The 19,303-nt window shown below is 43.7% G+C and overlaps 1 protein-coding gene across 5 annotated transcripts in view; it reads right to left on the minus strand.

Moving 5' to 3' along the window:
* The window catches only part of CLPB (ClpB family mitochondrial disaggregase), a 145,053-nt gene that overhangs the window by 77,813 nt on the left and 47,937 nt on the right, over positions 1-19,303 (minus strand). For 3 of the 5 annotated variants that reach the window (XM_063693353.1, XM_004051753.5, XM_004051754.3), the window contains 2 exons: positions 9,843-9,946; positions 2,476-2,565 (listed from right to left, as the gene is read on the minus strand). In XM_063693353.1, coding sequence (XP_063549423.1) covers positions 2,476-2,565; positions 9,843-9,946 — 194 coding nt within the window. The remainder of the gene's footprint in view (positions 1-2,475; positions 2,566-9,842; positions 9,947-19,303) is intronic. The other 2 variants (XM_004051752.5, XM_063693354.1) reach the window with 1 other exon arrangement.

The following is a 19,303-nucleotide window of genomic DNA, read 5'->3' on the forward strand; positions in this document are numbered from 1 at the left end:
TGTAGAAACATTGGCCATGGAGTGTGACAAGGCTCTGAGTGAGCCTGGACAAGGATGAGGAAGGGGCTGTGACATTATTAAAAATAATAAATTGCCCACACAGCTTTTGGCCTGGCAGATTCTCCCAAGCCTTTGGACAAGCCAGAGATCTGAGCTGACTAAGCTGGGGGCACATGCAGGCTGATATGGTTGCTGGGTCTTATACAAGAGCAGGAGGCAGTTCTGCTGGTATTTGACATCCTCACTCTGCCTTAGTTTCCTTTAGTACCTGCATCATAAGGTTACTGTGAATACAAAGTAAGTATCAATCAATATTATCTGCTACCCTTGCAGCTATCATCATCATCGTCATCTCATTATCACCTCCCTCTGCTTCTCTACCCTGGAAGGAATCAGTTCCTGCAGTGCCCTCTCCTTTAGGACCTTCAAGGCTCTTCTCTGTCTAAAGGATAAAGTCCAAGAGTCTTGATCTGGTCCTATTCTACTAATGTTGCATCTTTATTGCTCATTACCCTCTAAGATGAATCTTCTGCTGTGTGCCTGCTTCACCCTAACACGTTCGTCTATCAGCGTGAAACATAATTTTTCTGTTTCTCATATCTGAGTGGTTTTTTTGTTTTTTGAGACAGGGTCTTGCTCTGTCACCCAGGCTGGAGTGCAGTGGCGTGATCATGGCTTACTGCAGCCTTGACCTCCTGGGCTCAGGCAATCCTCCTGTCTCAGCCTCCTGAGTAGCTGGGACCACAGGCACAACCCACTATACCTGGCTAATTAAAAAATATATATATTGGGCAGGGCATGGTGGCTCATTACTAATCCTGGCACTTTGGGAGGCCAAGGTGGGCAGATTGCCTGAGCTCAGGAGTTTGAGACCAGCCTGGGCAACATGGTGAAACCCTGTCTCTACTAAAATAAAAAATTTTGCCAGGCATGGTGGCACGTGCCTGTAATCCCAACTACTCAGGAGGCTGAGGCATAGGAATTGCTTGAACCCAGGAGGCGGAGGTTGCAGAGAGCTGAGATCATGCCACTCACTGGACTCCAGCCTGGGCAACACAGCAAGACTCTGTCTCAAAAATAAAATAAAATAAAATAAAATAAAATAAAATAAAATAAAATAAAATAAAATAAAATAAAATAAAAGTTGTGTAGAGATGGGGTCTCACAATGTTGCCCAGGCTGGTCTTGAACTCCTGGGCTCAAGCAGTCCTCCTGGTTTAGCCTTCCAAAGTCTTGGGATTATAGGCATGAGCCACCACACTCGACCACTCTGTATGTTTTGAATATAGCACACCCCTTCTCTACTCACATTCAACTGCACTCACCTGTCAACCCTCCATACAGCTGTCCAAAACCTTCCTATACTTGGAGGCTCAAATGTCATTTTATTTCCTTGACTTCTCAGCCACAGATTCTCTTCTCTGAGCTCTGATAGCCCTCGTTATCTGTACCTCTGACTGGACCCTTTGTCAAATATTGTCTTGGTAATGTCTTACATCTTTATTATTACTAATTATTGTTCTTACAAGCACCTTACATTTGCACAATGCCTTGTATTTTCTCAAGCACTTTCATAAGTACTCCAATTTGGGCCTTAAAATAAGCCTATGGTGTAGGAAATATTATTCTCTACAGATGCGAAAATCAAGCTCAGAGAGCGAAAAAGAACTGCCAAGGTCACACAGTTAGGTAATGGCTAAGCCACTCCTTGGACTCTAAAAAATATTTGGCTCTTTGAGGGTTAATGGTTTGCTACCAGAGGAAAGCATTTGGAAGGCTGTGTCAAAGACTGACATTCCGTTAAGAATATGAGGAGGAGGATGTAGAAACACAGGTTTACATTCATAGAATTTCTTCTATGTTCTAGGGTTTAGGTTAGGCGTAAATGTACTATGCTGCCTCCCAATAACCTTTATTTTACAAATAAGGAGACAGTGCCTCTGGCAGACATAGAAAATTGCTCCAGGTGTCAGAGCTATTAAGTGTTCTGCACACATATAATACCATGGCTTAAACACATAGCCTCTCTAGGAGTGAAGCTTAAAGTGGCAAAATAAGATCTCTGGTAGGGAGGTGAAGGCCCAGATGAGTTTTCTAAGCAGTTCAAGCACAACACCACAACTAATACCTGTAGTCTAGATCATGCTTCCGAAAGGGTAGGAGCCTATTATTAGAAATGCAAAACCTCGGGTCCCACCCCAGACATACTCAATCAGAATCTCTGAGGGTAGGGTCCAGGAACCTGTGTTTTAACAAGCTCTCTAGGGGATTCTTATTTCCTTGGGAGCCTTATTATTCTCATCTGAGTTTTTGCTCTCCAAGAGCATGCATTCTCTCTGCTATGCTTGGGTTAGGCTGGGCACACAGTGGGTGCTGGGTAGTTAACTTATACTGAATAAAAGAGATAGTCAGATGAGACCATCCTTGGCATGTCCTGGGGAGGGGGAGAAATATTATACAGAGCAGTTCCATTACCGCCAGCGGGGAGTCCTAGCCATCTCCTGAACTCCAGGGCACTTGTCCACTGGTTTGTGATGTGCCAGCTTGCACCGTCCTGTCCCCCATCTGAAGACACAGAGATGGGGAGGTCAGCTGGAGCAGGCCAGGTCCTGCAGGCCCTGGAGCTGTGGGAAGGGGGCACTCAAGCTGGTGGGGTTGTTCCAAGCCCTCTACCCCCAGAAGGGCCCTATGCCAACCCAGCTTCTGCCCCACTCATCTTTATTCAGCTGCCACTTGGAGCTGAGAAGAGAAGCTGATTTATAGCCTGCTCTGGCTGCGTTTCTGCTGTGTTTTATTGTTTTAATTGTACGTATGAGAGACTCTCAAAATGCTTGCTTGCATTTCTGACAGCCCCAGACACCCAATGTTTATAACAGTTACTTATAAGTAGCCAGCGGCATCCCCGGCTGGGCGACTTGTTTACTGTTACCACTAATTTATTATCTCCTCCATCTGAGGATTAGGGCCCCCACCCATCAGCCAGCCACAAGTGGAACACTCCTGGAGTGGGCATGGATAGGGCTCAAGGCACTGAATGGAATGTGGTCAAGATCAGGGAATAGGTTGGCAGAGGAACAGCTATGATCCTCATACTTCTCTCTACATTTATTCCATCTCACAGACATTCTAAGCTGTGCCCTCTGCTTTTTTATTTTTCCTCATCCTCTTCATCCTCCAAAGCCCAACTCAAATCCCACTTCTTTCAAGAATATCACATTGGGTACAGTGGCTTACCCCTGTAATGCCAGCACTTTGGGAGGCCAAGGTGGGTGGATCACCTGAGGTCTGCAGTTAGAGACTAGCCTGGCCAACATGGTGAAACTCCATCTCTACTAAAAGTATTAGTAAAATAAAAATAAAAATTAGCCGGGCGTGGTGGTGGCGCCAGTAATCCCAGCTACTTGGGAGGCTGAGGCAGGAGAATCGCCTGAACCCAGGAGGCAGAGGTTACAGTGAGCCAAGATCATGTCATTGCACTCCAGCCTGGGTAACAAGAGCAAAACTCTGTCTCAAAAAAATAAATAAATAAATAAAAATAAAAATAAAAATAAAGAACATTACTTGCTCTGATAGTGAGCCTAGAGCTTCTAGAACATTAGAAATCACATGGCTGACAGGGGCACCGGAGGCCAGATAATCCAATGACCCATGGCGAGAATCCCCTTTACAGAATCCATGATGGGCAGACATCTCAGCTGTTAGTACCCCTTGAGTGGTGAGTTGCTCAATACCTCCTAGGCAGGCTTCCTGCTTTACACCTTGCCAAAACCCACCTCCATAGAGAAATTCTTCATTAAATGTCACTGTGCTTTAAATATATATGATTATCTCTAATCATCCTAACAACCCTATAAGATGGGTATTGTTGTTACTATGTTACAGATGAGAAAATTGAAATTCAGAGACTTTAAGTCATTTACTCAAGATCACACATCTAGTAATAGAGCTTAGATGAATCATTCAGATATCTGGTACTGAAGCCCAATCTTTCTCTAGGACACCAATGTGCCTCTGAAGATGCCACTCTGAGGGCTGGAGGGAAAGCAAAGAACAATCAGGCCAACAAGATTTCCATACCAAGCATCCTTGGGTTACCTGAACCAGTAAGACTGCTCTCTACCCAGAAACACCAACTTTGACAGAAGTGGACCCAGCTAAGTAGGCTTCTTGCTAAAGAGCAAATGCTCACATGACACGGGAGAAGAGTGTCACTAGGAATGGCATAACCAAAGATAAAGTCTCAGCAAGGATGGCAAAGAAGTTTCTTTCCTCCCTAGGCTGTGTCTGTTCTCAGCAGGTAAAACAGATACAAAGCATCTTTGATACCTTTTAGTTTTCTTGCCTGGATCCTTTTTCCTGCTCACACCTTAAATACTGGTATCCTGAGTAAAGGACTTGTCCTCCTACCACCCCCTCACTTTAAATCCTTTCTTTGGGCAATTTTGGTCACATCTATTGTTTTAACTCCCAAGGAAATGGAAAATACTCCTAAATCCCTATCTCCTGCCAAACTACTCCTTTGAGCTCTCCAGACCCACATATCTAACTATTCACTCAAATTGGAAACTGAGGTGTCACCATGCATATCTCCTTTTCCATCAATTCTCACAATCCACTGAGTACTCAATCTTCTAATATTCTGCTAATATCTATTTACTCTATTCCCAAAGATCACTTTAGGAATCTCCAGATATTTTAAATGTATTTTTGGAGGACAGGAGCATAGCTTCTTACAGATTCCCAAAGGAGTCCATTATCCCTAAAAAGTCAAGAACCATTGCTAATCTTTCCCCTCCAATTCCTCCTCCACCCTGTCAGAATGGTCCATCTAAAATGCAAGTGTGAATTCGACATTGCCCTGCTTAAAATCCTTTAACGGCCTTCAGAATAGAGAATGAGCTCCCTAGAACTGCCTTACAAGGTCCTTCCTATGTGTAGCCTTCTTCACTCTCCGGCCTTATTTCTTGTTATTCTCCTCAATCCTGCAGCAGATGGTTCCACCTGCTGTCACTCCCTAACCCCCACCCAACGCCTCTGCATAGACTGTTCCCTCTGCCTGGAAGGTCCATCCCTTTTAGCCTTCCTGGCAATCTCCAACTCATCCTTAAGACCCAATACAAGGTCACTTACCCTGTGACACTTCCCAGACACCAGCCTGCTCACTTCTCAGGTAGAGCTCACCACTACTTACAGCAGTGCCGCCTACATACTTTGTGCAGCTACCATTGTGTTTATCACTCTGCGTTGTGATTCCTTGTTCACAGGCTTGTCTCTGTAAACGACTGGGAGCACTGATGAGGGGCTAGACTATGTATAATCATTGATATAATCCCAGCAACTGGCAGAGTGCCTGACACTCGGTAAGAACATGCTGAATTATGCATAAATGAAACTAATAAGCAATTACAACTGTAGAGCACTTTACAATCCACACATCACATATTTTATCTCTTGATATTCACAACAATACTGATACGGAAGAAAAGGAATGTATCATTGGAGGTTAGAGAGGTCTTGCCAAAGCCACAAACTACACCTTCCTTCAGTACTAACTGCAGGCCAAGGGCCACAGAAATATCTATTAGAAATTTAGTGGACTTCATGGACTTGGCAGTGACTCCATAGTCTAATATAACAGCAAAGGACTGCCCAACTTTCCTGAGCTTGTGAACTTCCTGTGAATTTGCCTAGACACACTCGAAGGAAAGGGAATTACACCTCTTGTTTTACTCTACCTTCCTTACCCATCCCTACAAGTCAGGTAATTTTTCATGCAAAAGTCAATGCAATACAAAAATAAGAGAACTACAGGATTCTTTTGTTTCTATTTCATCCATGAGAATGAGTCAGAGCTGGATATGGTGCCTTGCATACAATTGGCAGTCAATATATATTGGTTGAATGGCTTAAAAAATGAGGTTTCCTTAAACGGAAAAAGGAAAGACATGGTTAAGACGAAGCTAAAGGCTTAGGCTGATGAGAGAGAAGAGCCCTGAGAAGATTCTAAAGGACTATCACTATCCAGGTCCAAGTCAGAACGTTCAGTGCACCAAGTTGGACAGCAGAGCACATCCAAACTGATACACCCAGGAAAATAAAGCCAGCTGCCAGAAAACTGTGGCAGACAAAGGTAGTCTAGAATTATTTAAAAAAAAAAAAAAAGGTAGAGAGATCTTGCAAGCCACAGTGAGTTTATTAATGATTCCTGACAAACTTCTAGGACGTTATTATTATTATTTTTTTAACAGTTGTTTGTTTTTGTTTTTGTTTTGAGACAGGGTCTTGCTCTGTCACCCAGGCTGTAATGCAGTGGTGTGATCTCAGCTCACTGCAACCTCTGCTTCCTGGGTTCAAGTGATTCTCGTGCCTCAGCCTCCTGAGTAGCTGGGACTACAGGCATGCGCCACCACGCCCTGCTAAGTTTTGTATTTTTAGTAGAAATGGGGTTTTGCCATGTTGGCCAGGCTGGTCTCGAACTCCTAGCCTCAGGTGATCTGCTTGCCTCGGCCTCCCAATGTGCTGGGACTACAAGTGTGAGCCACAGTGCCCAGCGTTTTGTAACAGTTCTTAAACACTTGGGTAATTACCGGGTACCAGTATGGGTTCCCTAAGAACAATAAATCAACATGCCAGAATAACCTGATTTCCTTTTTTGGAAAGGGTTATTAGACAGGAAAATACGACAAATGCTAGAAACATTTTAATTTTAGCAAGAAATATGGGGAAAAAGCTCTTAAAATTTTGTGAACAAAGCAGAGGAATGGAGGATGGAAAAGAATGAAGGTTGGTAGAATTACACCTGAGAATGCTGAATAATGCATCAAAATTATCCTGACCATGTGCTCTAGGACTCTGTATTTAATAAAGTCCTTATAAACATTTTAATCCAAGTAAGAACATGACGGCAGGGGATCTTGTCTGTCTAACTCATCGGTGCTTAAAACACTACCTGGTATACAGGAATGTGATCAATAAATACTTTTGAATAAATAAGTGAACCCACAGGAAGCCTACTACTAAATTTGCAGATCATATGAAATAAGAAGAGATAGTTAATATTTTAATTGTTATTTCATCAGGGGACATGATAGCCTTTTCAAATATTTTTGTTGTCTATCTCTCCCTATCTACCTACCTACCCGGAATGTAGGCTGTCTGGCAAAAGAGTTAAAAATAATCCAGAGGTTGACCAGGAAAAAGAAAACAAAAGAAAAAAGAAAAGAAAGGGAAGCGAAGGGGAAGGGAAGGGGAACGGAAAGGGAAGGGGAAGGAAGGAAGGAAAAACTAAGAAAAAGAAATTATGTAACCTTGAACTAGGAATGCAAAAAGAAAATTATGTAGAGCAGGGTTGGCAAACTACAGCCTCTGGGCCAAATCCAGCCTGCTGTGTGTTTTTATAAATAACATTTTATTGAAACATATCCACATCGATTTGTTTGTGTATTGTTTGTGGCTGCTTCTGTATCACAATGGTCAAGGTAAGTGGTCACAACTGAGATCAACTGGCCCACAAAGCTTAAATGTTTACTATCTGGCTCTTTCTAGAAAGTTTGCTGACTACTGATCTACAATGTTGAATGTGAGTATCACCCTGGAGGTTACCATTAAAACACAAAGCTACAAAACATGAATGTACATCGTGGAGATCAGTGTGACAGCAGAAGTTGGACTAGACGGCTTCATAGCTCTGAGATTCTATAAATTAAAAAAATGTTTATTGAGCCCTGCTAGAATCCTGACAGCAGATGAGAAGGCACTCAAAAGAATCCCCTCCTGTCTACCTGGCCCTGCCCTCTCAACAAATGCTCCACCTTGCTTTTTGGTGAGAGCACCTGTATTAGTTCGTTTTCATGATGCTGATAAAGACATACCTGAAACTGGGAACAAAAAGAGGTTTAATTGGACTTACAGTTCCACATGGCCGGGGAGGCCTCAGAATCATGGCAGGAGGTAAAAGGCACTTCTTACATGGCAGTGGCAAGAGAAAAATGAGGACGAAGCAAAAATGGGAAACCCCTAGCAAACCCACCAGATCTCATGAGACTTATTCACTATCACAAGAATAGCATGGGAAAGACTAGCCCCCATGATTCAATTACCTTTCCCTAGGTCCCTGCCGCAACACGTGGGAGTTCTGGGAGATAAATTCAAGTTGAGATTTGAATAGGGATACAGCCAAACCATATCAGCACCTGAACTGAAGACAGAGCTGAGCACTGCAATGCTGTGCCTGAATGAGAAGAGGATAGCCCATAAGCTGAGTCCCCACATATCAGGCTGCAAATAGAGGGCAAGGCGGTACTCATGAAATTCTCTGTTTAAAACATAAACACAATTCCTCCGGCTCAGTGGGGAATCCAAGGACACAAAGATCATGGCCTGCACATGAGGAGGAGAGAAAGGACATATGGGTAGATGAGAGTTCAAGTAACCATACAAGAGGCCAAGATCTAGAGAACATCCAAAAGAACAGCTGAGGGCAGGTTGCAATTACTGTCAAGGACAGGGAAGCCTTTGTGGAGGATCTAGCCTTAGCAATGGAGCCTTAAGAGAAGGAGCAGGTTTAGAGAGGTGGAAGGGAAAGGAGACGGTAACTTCAAACTTTACCTGGGCAGCAATGCCTTAATGCTCTTGGACACTCCTCTCATGCCATTGATTTGAGAAACCTTCTCCCCGGGGCAGCAACAACACCGCTACTCTGAGTTACCACATACCACGTCAGTCTGGCAGCCTTACAGCTCTGAAGGCTGAGCACATTCCTCCCCTTGGTTGAATTTCCCCCAGCGTCAATATTCTGGCTCTCAGGCAGTCAGAGAGGCTGTCTGTCCTCCTGGCATCACTGCTAACACTAAAGCAGCCACTGCTCAGCCACCCTATTGCTGGCAATATCAGAGGGATAGCAGCCTCTGTGAATGATCCAGGACAAGGGGAAAGCAGTGGCGACAGTCTGGATAAACAAAAGCTCAAATGTAAAATACTCATTTCTGACCGCAGCCAAAGCAACCAGCTATTTTTTTCAATCCCACTTTGGAAGAAGTACTCACCAGACACAACATAGACTGACTTGCTGAGGCACCCTCCAACAGACACATGATCGAGCCCTAGTGCAAACCCAAACACCTGCCTTGGACATTCAATCCCCAAGACTCATCCCAGAGCCTCTTCATTCTGAAGTTCAAACCACCACCAACACAACATCCCAGACATCCCAGAGGAGGCATTGATGATGACCTCATTTTATGAGGATAGACATCAAAACACAGAGAAGGTCCACTGTTTGTCCTGGATCATTGAGTAAGTTGAGGGGACAGTCCCAGAGACAGGATTGCATTTTACATTTAGGAGGGGGAAAAGCAGTATTCAGAGTAATAGTATTTAGGGACTTCTGAGGCTGAGGAATCCAGTGAGGCTGTTGTCTAGTTCTGGGGCAGGAATGGGGCAAGGTAAGTCTGCAGGAAACAGGAGACGAACAAATCCACACTCCATGCAGTTGCCTTAATTATTTTACTGAAATCTGCTCCGTTGTCCACTCATCTGCGGCTCTCCAGGCTGAAGCACTTTCAGGAAAACACCAGTTGAAATGTACTTCCTACCCGCAATTAGGTCATGAAATCAGGCCTCTATTTCTTTCCCCAAGACTTCTTTTGAAGTGACATAAAGTTAGAGCCAGGGGACTGTGAAAGGCAGCTGTTCCAAGCCCTTTGGGGTCTCCATGAGTCCACAGAGGTAAAGAACATGCAGGCTGTCACTCTGAGTTGCTGGTAGAGCTGACACCACAGAGCAAGGCTGCATGAAAGCCACAAGAGGAGAGCTCTCAGAGAAGTAGGACAGCCCACACTTACCTTCCAAAGAATGGATTCCCTGTTCCTTGGCAGTCTTGTAAACACTGCTGAAATCATCTCCAAGGTTTGGATCAGCCCCAGCAGCAAGCAGGACCTGTACCACGCTAGAAGAAATCACAAAGACAGAAGTGTCAAAAGCAAGAAAGGCCCAGGAGGTACAGACCCAGATCCGGAAGCATGTTTGGGGACTGGAGCTGTCTCTGCTCATGTGAGTGATACAGTGGGAAAAAAAACCATGAACTTTGGGAGTGTAAAAGACAAGGATAGGAAAGACAGGGACAGGAGATCTTAGCCGGGTGCAGTGACTAATGACTGTAATCCCACCACTTTGGGAGAATTACTTGAGTCCGGGAGTTCAAGACCAGTCTGGGCAACATACTGAAACTTCATTTAAAAAAAAAAAAGGCAGCAGCCTCTCAAACTTATCAGCTGAGAAGCTTGGGACAAGTTACTTAACACCTTTCTAAGGCCCAGTTTCCACAATTATAAAATACAAACTGTTTATCCAACAATTACTTATCAAATGCCTACCATGTTCTAGTCCCTATTTTAGGTGCTGAGGTCTGTGACCTCAAGAAGCTAGGGCCAGTCTGCTGAGAAAAACAATAATTAAGTATAAAGCTACAGCTCAAAGTGTGATAAAGGTTACGACAGGAGAAACGTGCAGCAGACCAAGAAACAGGATCAAGAAAGCCCTTAAGGCTTCAGCAAGATGGCAGAACAGGACTCTCCAGCACTTGCTCCCCAGCAGAAACATCAATTTGAACAATTATCCACATGCAAAAATACCTTCACAAGAGCTAAGTAAACCAAATGAGAGATTATAGCCCCTGGGCGTAGCACAGAGGTAAAGAAAAGATTACCTACAGAGGGTAGGAAGACAGTTTCCTCTTACCCATATCACCCCTCCCCCAACTCCAGGCGGTACACATGGAGAGACATACACTCATGGGGAAAGGAGAGGGAAGTGAGGGCTGGACTTTGCCTTGGACCCTGAAACCAGGCCCACTCCAGTAAAACTCAGTGCCTGGAAGGCTCCCAAACTCCCGGCTGATACCCTCAGACTAAGCCTCTAGGCCTGCCCTGGTGCCAGGCCATACCCCATAGCCCCAGGCTCCAGATCTGCCTCCTAGCCAGACTGACCTTAGCAGCCCAACTCTGGCCCTAGTGCCAGGCCAGCCCCAGCAGTCATGGACTCTGGGCCCACCTTAACATGAGCCCAGCCCCTACAGACTCAGGCTTCAGGCCCACCTTGCAGATTCAATCTCCAGGCCCATCCTAGTGCCAGGGCAGCCTTGGTGGCCCAGGGCTCTAGACTCCCCCCAGAACCGGCTGGGGCATGAATCCAGGCTTCAGGTCTGCCCTAGCACTGGGTCGGCCTGACAGCCTTAGTTATCAGGCCTACACCAGCAGACCCAGCCTCCAGGTCCACCCCAGGCTCCAGCCCAGCCCACAGCCAAGTTAGTCCACACAGCTCAGAGCTTTAGGCCTGCCCTAGCACCAGGTCAGTACCCCTGGCCTTAGGCACTGGGCCAGCACCTGTGGACACAGGCTCTAGGCCTGCTCAGTTTCACACCAGTCCCTGTGGCCCCACATTCCAGGCCTGCTCTAGCAACCCCCAGGCCCATCCCAGTAGACCCAGTACTGAGCTGGCTCCCACAGATCCAGACTCCAGGATAGCCCTCATGGACCCAGGTCCCAGGCTGGCCCTCATTGCCCTAGTACCCAGGCTAGCCCTCACAGACCTACCCTCTGGGGCAGCATCTGCACATCCAGGCTCTTGACCATCACTCACAGACCCAGGCTCCGTGCCTGCCCAGGAACAGGCCAGCCCAGGCTCCAGGCCAGTCCCCATGCCACAGACTTCAGTGAACCCAAAGTCTAGGCCTGCTCCAGCAGACTCAAGGTCCAGACCCACTCCAACAGATGCCAGTAACAGCCTGGCCCCCATGGGCTGAGACTCCAGGACCATCCCTGTATACCCACATTCCAGGCCAGCCCTTGTGGAGCCAGGGCCAGGGCCCAACCCCCATAAACTCAGGCTCCAGGTCTGCCCCAGTACCAGACCAAGCCCTGTGGACTTAGGCTCCAGGCCCGTCCACATGGATGCAGGCGCCAAGTCAATCCCAATGACTAACCATTCCCTGCAGATTCAGGCTCAAGGCCCATGCCATCGCAAGGTCAGTCCCTGTGCACTTAGGCTTCAGGCTGGCCCCCGCAGATACAGGCTCTCAGCCCACCCCTGTGGTCCCAATCAATAGGTCCACTCCAGTGGGCCCAGGCTCCAAGCTCAACCCTAAGAACCCAGGCACTAGGCCCACTCACCTGCTGACCCAGGTACCAGGCCAGCCTGCCTAAGGACTCCAGCACCAAGCTCATTCATGAACCACACAAGATGGCCTGCCCAGAATCTCTGGACAGGCTGAATGGTGAAGGGCTTTCTCAGGCAAAGCTAATCTGCAAAGACTGGATAAGTTCCTACTTTTTCACATGCTCAGACACCAAAGCATGGCCAGAAGAATCAAGAACAATCAGGGAAACTTGATCCCACCCAAAGAACAAAACAAAGGATCAGTAACCAACCCTAAAGAAATGGATATTCATGACCTGCCTCACAAATAATTAAAAATAATTGTTTTAAGAAAGTTTAGCAAACATTAAGAAAATATAGAGAAACAATTTAACAAAATAAGGAAAACAATAAATATCCCAAACAAATTTAAGAGATAGAAATTATTTTTTTAAAAAACATCAAAAGAAATCCTGGAGCTGAAAAATATAATGAATCAAATGAAACTGCAACATAGAGCATCAACAGCAGAACTGATCAAGCAGAAGACACAATATGTGAACTCAAAAATCAGTTATTTGAAAATAGGAAGGCCAATGGTTTCCAATAAGATTCAGTCCAAATAACACTACACCAAGACATATTATAATCAAACTATCAAAAATTAAAGACAGGCTGGGTGCGGTGGCTCGCGCCTGTAATCCCAGCACTTTGGGAGGCTGAGGGGGGCGGATCATGAGGTCAGGAGATCGAGACCATCCTGGCTAACACGGTGAAACCCCGTCTCCCCTAAAAAATAAAAAATAAAAAAATTAGCCGGGCGTGGTGGTGGGTGCCTGTAGTCCCAGCTACTCGGGAGGCTGAGGCAGGAGAATGGCGTGAACCCGGGAGACAGAGCTTGCAGTGAGCCAAAATCGCACCACTGCATTCCAGCCTGGGCGACAGAGCAAGACTCCGTCTCAAAAAAAAAAAAAAAAATTAAAGATAAAGAAGGATTCTGAAAGCAGTAAGAGAAAAAAAGCAAGTAACATATAAGGGACTTCCAATAAGGCTAACAGTGGATTTCACATTATAAACCTTATAGGCCAGAAGAGAATGGGATGATAGATTCAAAATGCTGAATGAAAAAAAACCCTGCCAACTAAGAAGACTATATCCAGCAAAACCCTTCTTCAGAAATCAAGGAAAGATAAAGACTTTCCCAGAGAAATAAAAGCTGAGGGAGTTTATCACCACCAGACCTGTCTTATATTTCTTAGACAGGTCTGACAGTAAAAAATTTATATGAAATGCTAAGGAGAGTGCTTCATGTTGAAAGAAAAGGATGCTAATTAGCAACACAAAAACAAGAAAGTATAAAACTCACTGGAAGCCTGAGAAACATGCTGAAACCCCATCTCTACCAAAAACAGACAGACAAACAAATACAAACATTAGCCAGGCGTGGTGTCACATGCCAGTAGTCTCATATACTCAGGAGGCTGAGGTAGGAAAATCACTTGAGCTTGGGGGACAGAGATTGTAGTGAGCTGAGATCAACCATTGCACTCCAGCCTGGGTGACAGAATGAGACCCTATCTCAAAACAAACAAACAAAACACCTCAAAAACCTCACTGGTAATGGTAAGCACATAGTTAATTCAGAATACTATGATACTGTAAATGGTGGTAAGTAAATCACTTTTATCTTTAGTATTAAGGTCAAAATACAAAACTGTTAAAATTAATAATAGCTACAATAATTTGTTAAGGGATATATAATACAAAAATATGTAAATTGTGACACTAAAAATACAGAATATGTTTGTGGCGGGTATGGAATAAAAGTGTAAAGAAACCACAAAGTAAAACCTAAAGTAGACTCATAAAAGGTAAAAAGTAAGGAATATAAGTATACTACTAAAGAAAATCACCTAATCACAAAGGAAGATGGCAAGAGAGGAAGAGAGGAACAATGGATCTACAAAACAACCAGAAAACAACAAAACGTCAGAAGTTAGTCCTCACCGATCAATAATTGCCTTGAATGTAAATGGATTACAAAGAGTAAGACCCTACTGTATGTTACCTACAAGAGACTCACTTTACCTATAAGGACACACATAGACTAAATACGAAGGAATGGAAAAGATATGGCATGCAAATGGGAACCAAAAGAGAGCAGAAGTACTGATATTCATATGGAATAAAATAGACTTTAAGTCCAAACTGTAAAAAGAGACAAAGAAGGTCATTATATAATAATAAAGGGGTCAGTTAATCAAGACACTATAACAATTGTAAATATATATGCACCTAACATCACAGCACCTAGATATATAAAGCAACTATTAATCAATGGGAAGGGAAAGATAGACTATACTACAGAAACAGTAGGGACTTCAATATCCTACTTTCAGCAATGGACAGGTCATCCAGAAAGAAAACCAATAAGGAAATGTCTGACTTAAGCTACACTTTAGACTAAATGGATATAACAGACCTATACAGAACATTCCATCCAACAGCAGTACAACACACATTCTTCTCAAGCACATGGGAACATTAAAGGTCTCCCCTTACATGCATCTCCTTAGTCCAAATTCCAAGAGTAACTACTGTTTATAGATTGGCAAGTTTCCTTCCAAACCTTTGCAATTACAAAAATCACTCCAGTGGCTGTGTGAGAAGAGGGAGTATGACCAGAGGCAGGGACTCCATGTTAGCTTCCCTTCTTCCTGCTATTTATGTAATATTCCCACTAATACATTTTTTTCCTTCTAATAAAAAAGGGCTCATGTTCACTATAAAAAACCAGAAAATATAGATAACCAAAAGAAGAAAAGGTCTTAGAACATATAACATCTTTCCAGTTTCTTCAATGGATATATACATACTTTTATTTATAAAAATGGGATCATATATAAACTTTCTCTCTGAATGCACATACATCTTTCCATGTATTATATGTCTATTACATTGTTTTACTGGCTGGGCACAGTGGCTCATGCCTATAATCCCAGCACTTTGGGAGGCCAAGATAGCTGGATCACCTGAGGTCAGGAGTTCGAGACCAGCCTGGCCAACATGGTGAAACCCTGTCTCTACTAAAAATACAAAAATTATCTGGGCATGGTGGTGTATGTCTGTAATCCCAGCTACTTGGGAGGCTGAGGCAGGAGAATCGCTTGAATCCGGGAGGCGGAGGATGCAGTGAGCCGAGATCGCGCCACTGCATCAAGCCTGGGCGACACAGCAAGACTCCGTCTCAAACAAACAACAACAAAAAAACCCACATTGTTTTAAATGGCTACACAGTATTCCACTATAAGACTATTCCATGCTTGATTTAACCAATCCCTATTATAAAACAATAGATTGTTTTAAATATTTTAGTAACATATTTCTGATTATTTCCTTTGGATAAATTCATATGAGATAAAATTTACATTAAAAAGTATAAGCATTTTAAGAGTTTTACAAATATTACTAAGTTGCTTTGCAAAAAGATTGTGCTAATTTTTATTTTCACTAGCAAAGTATGCTGTATGGGAGTAACTGCTGTGCCTTCCTTTACCAAAATAGAGTAGTTTTTTTCTTCTTTTCCAGAATGTGTCAATCTGGAAAACAGAAAATAGAATCACACTGCTCTTTCAATTTGCATCTTTTGATTACTAGTGAGGATGAATTTTTAAAAAATATGTTTAATAGTCAGTTGTGCTTCTTCTTCACAAATCCCTTATTAAGGTCCTTTGCCCATCTTTCTCTTAGGTTGTCTATATTTTGCTTACTAACCTTCAAAACTGCTAATGCTTCTGCAAGCAGAAGTGGTAAGCATTTTAAACAAATTACTTATCGTAACTATTAAAAAGCCAAACTATAGTTTGTTTTCTCTTCCTTGATAGTTTTTTAGTATTTGTAACCAGTAATGTTGATGGTTTCCCACGTACCATTTGGTTTGAATTTCATTACCTTCAACAGGCACAGTATCTGATTCAATTACTTGCTGAACGAATGAAGGAATTTCACTAACTTACATGCACACAAAGATACAGTCCTTACAGGTAAGCCCAAAACCAGATTCCATCTCCTACATAACAGTGGTTCTTCTATATGTGACCTAAATCAGTTAAGTGAGTCTTCTGTGCCTACTCACCTTACCTAAAATAACTTTTAAAATTACCTTCAAAGGTAATTTATCCAGAATATGAATTAAGATTTCAAAGAGAAATGAGAAGGGTCTCTAAGCAGCTAAAATCTATGTCTAAAACTCATATGTTTAATTCATAGAAGTCTGTCGGGTTCTCATTTGGAGACTATTTACTCTCAGTTTATACACAATTTGGATTAAGATTGGCATTAGTCAGTCCTCCTATTTCCCAGAACGTTTAAAGCCAAGAGGGTACAAAAAGGCAGATACAGATAGGCAAACTAACTGAAAGCACTGCAAAACAATGTCTGATAGAGAAGTAGTATGGCACAGAAATTAAGAAAACTGGCTGTAAAATCTGGGATGATCAGAGCATCAGAATGAATAATGACAGTAATGTATTATAACCCATTAATTATATATAATTATAACCCACTGAGTAAAATAAGATTCTCCATTGAAGTCCACATTGAAAATTAGTAAGTAAATGGGAGAGAAGGGAAAGTTCTGTCTTACTATAGAATGAAAACTAATAACTGTAGAAGGAAGGATGAAATTAGAAAACCACCATTTTGTGGCCTCATAATAATTATTAGGGATAATAAGAGTAGCTCATTTGGTTGTGTTAATACACATAAAGTAGCTTAGAACAGTGTCTTGACACATAACAACTGCTCAATGAATGTTAGTTATTATTACTATGTACCTGACCCTGTGGCTGGACTAAGGAAAGTCAGGAGACATACCAATTAAGACATCTAAATTGGGAAGCCAGCATGGCATTTTATAACAAGCACAGAGAGACCTGTGTTCAAATCAAAGCTCTATCATTTACTGGTTGTTCTTGGACCAGTTACTACACCTCTGGGCCTTCATTTCCTTACCAGAATAATGGAGATAATGATGGCTGCCGTGCAGGTTATAAGTACGTAAAACTCCATACTGCCTGACATATTTAAAAAAAAAAAAGCTCCACAAATCTAAGCTCTTTACCCTCTGTTTGTATAATCTTAGCAATAATCACATGAATCTGGGCTGTGATGGGCACCAGATCTATACCTGACCACCCTAGCACTCATGCTGGCATAGTCCTGTGTTAAGAAGGCAACTCTTCTATATTCTGCACAAGTTGATGTGTGTTAAAATCCAAATGTCGATCTAAACTCAAAGGGACGTAATTTGGTTAATCCTCAGCTGCTGTGTCCAATCACCATTCAATCACACCCCCTCCCATGGCAGGCTGTCCCTCCAGGCAGCTAGTGTCACTAACTGTGCTACCTGGGCCTCTCCAGGTTCATGAGTATTGATTTCATCTGTCCAATTTGCAGGCTGTAGGACGTGCCCAAGCAACCACATATGTTGCCCTTGGTCCCAGAGGGCAGACAGTGGTCTAGCAGGGTGGGGAGAAGAGAATGACTAGGATCGACCCTGGGGCTGCTAACCCAATCAAAGGGAATAGGCAATTCACTTCACAAACTTGGAGGCCAAAGAGGGTAAGCATCCAAGACAGTGACTCATCCTGAAACCTCAGAGAAGATTCCCTTCAGTTTTTTTTTTTTTTTTTTTTTTGAGATGGAATCTCGCTTTGTCGCCCAGGCTGGAGTGCACTGGCGCAATCTCGGCTCACTGCAAGCTCCGCCTCCCGGGTTCACACCATTCTCCTGCCTCAGCCTCCTGAGTAGCTGGGACTACAGGCACCCGCCACCATGCCCGGCTAATTTTTTGCATTTTTAGTAGAGCCGGGGTTTCACCGTGTTAGCCAGGATAGTCTCAATCTCCTGACCTTGTGATCCGCCCACCTCAGCCTCCCAAAGTGCTAGGATTACAGGTGTGAACCACCATACCCGGCCCTCCCTTCACTTTTAATAATACTCAAAAGGCAGCAGCACCACTGTGGGGTATAGACAGGGCTAAAGAAACCATGGCTGCTCAGTAACCAACAGTGGCATCAAACACCTTGACATATGGCCAGTAGGTTTTTTGTTCAACAGCCTTCATGTATTTATAAAGTATCTAACCAAGAGCTCCAAACGGGTCAGGCCCTTCTTGGAGAAGCCAGCCCAGATCGGGCTAGAGGGCTACAAGAGTATGATTCACCACTAGCTTTGATCACCAAAAGAACCTCACTGAAACTATAGCATATAGCATATAGCAGGGCAGAAACAGGGTAGAAGGCTAGCCAGGTTAGAGAAATCTAAGGCAAGGATGGTGAAAACAGGCTCAGCAGTAGGCCAACACCAGGGAGTGCCAAGAAGTTCACAATCAAAATAAAATTAAGGGCCACACACCAGGCAGCAAAGGTGTACATGAGGTCAGAGGTCAAGAACTAGAGGGTGAGGTAGAACAGATTATAAACCAAGTGAGTAGCCAGAAACCAAGGATTACACTGGTACCAGAAGTCAAGGCAAGGCAAAAGCAGCAGCATCCAGGAGCAGCAGTAAGGAGACAATGGAAATGGAATGATTTCTGCCTCTTTTATTTTCTGCTGAAGCAGAAAGAAATCCCCCAACTCAAAACAGTATTTGGGAGAAGGTGACTTACATGGGGAGATGATGGTGAGTCAGCCCACCTGGCTGATATACAGAACACAGAGTGAGCAATAAGAACCAAATCTGATGGCACAGAGGAAGGTAGGCACTGCTACTGGAGCTGATCCATTAAAGGACAATAGGACAGTAGCAACTTCTCCTTTGTTCTGGTGCTGGCATACTGGCTGCCATGTTGTAGGTGTGGGTTTCACTATTACTGTCTTAAATTTGAGTGGCTGGTACCACATGGGCTGTGGTATAAGGCTAGGCCTTCATGGTCTTAACAGTTGGATTAAAGGAGGCAGAGTACACCAGTCCACTCAATTATGTTTTTCTATATCAGGAGACATCTCCACTCAAAGGAATTACTCCACAGGCACTCACTGGGCAAAGGCTTAAGAATATCAGCGATTCTCTGGCTGGCATGGTGGCTCATACCTATAATTCCAGCACTCTGGGAGACTGAGGAAGGAGGATCATTTGAGCCCAGGAGTTCAAGACCAGCCTGGGCAAC

The sequence above is a fragment of the Gorilla gorilla genome, chromosome 9 (assembly GCF_029281585.2).
Source record: "Gorilla gorilla gorilla isolate KB3781 chromosome 9, NHGRI_mGorGor1-v2.1_pri, whole genome shotgun sequence".
Classification (NCBI taxonomy): domain Eukaryota; kingdom Metazoa; phylum Chordata; class Mammalia; order Primates; family Hominidae; genus Gorilla; species Gorilla gorilla.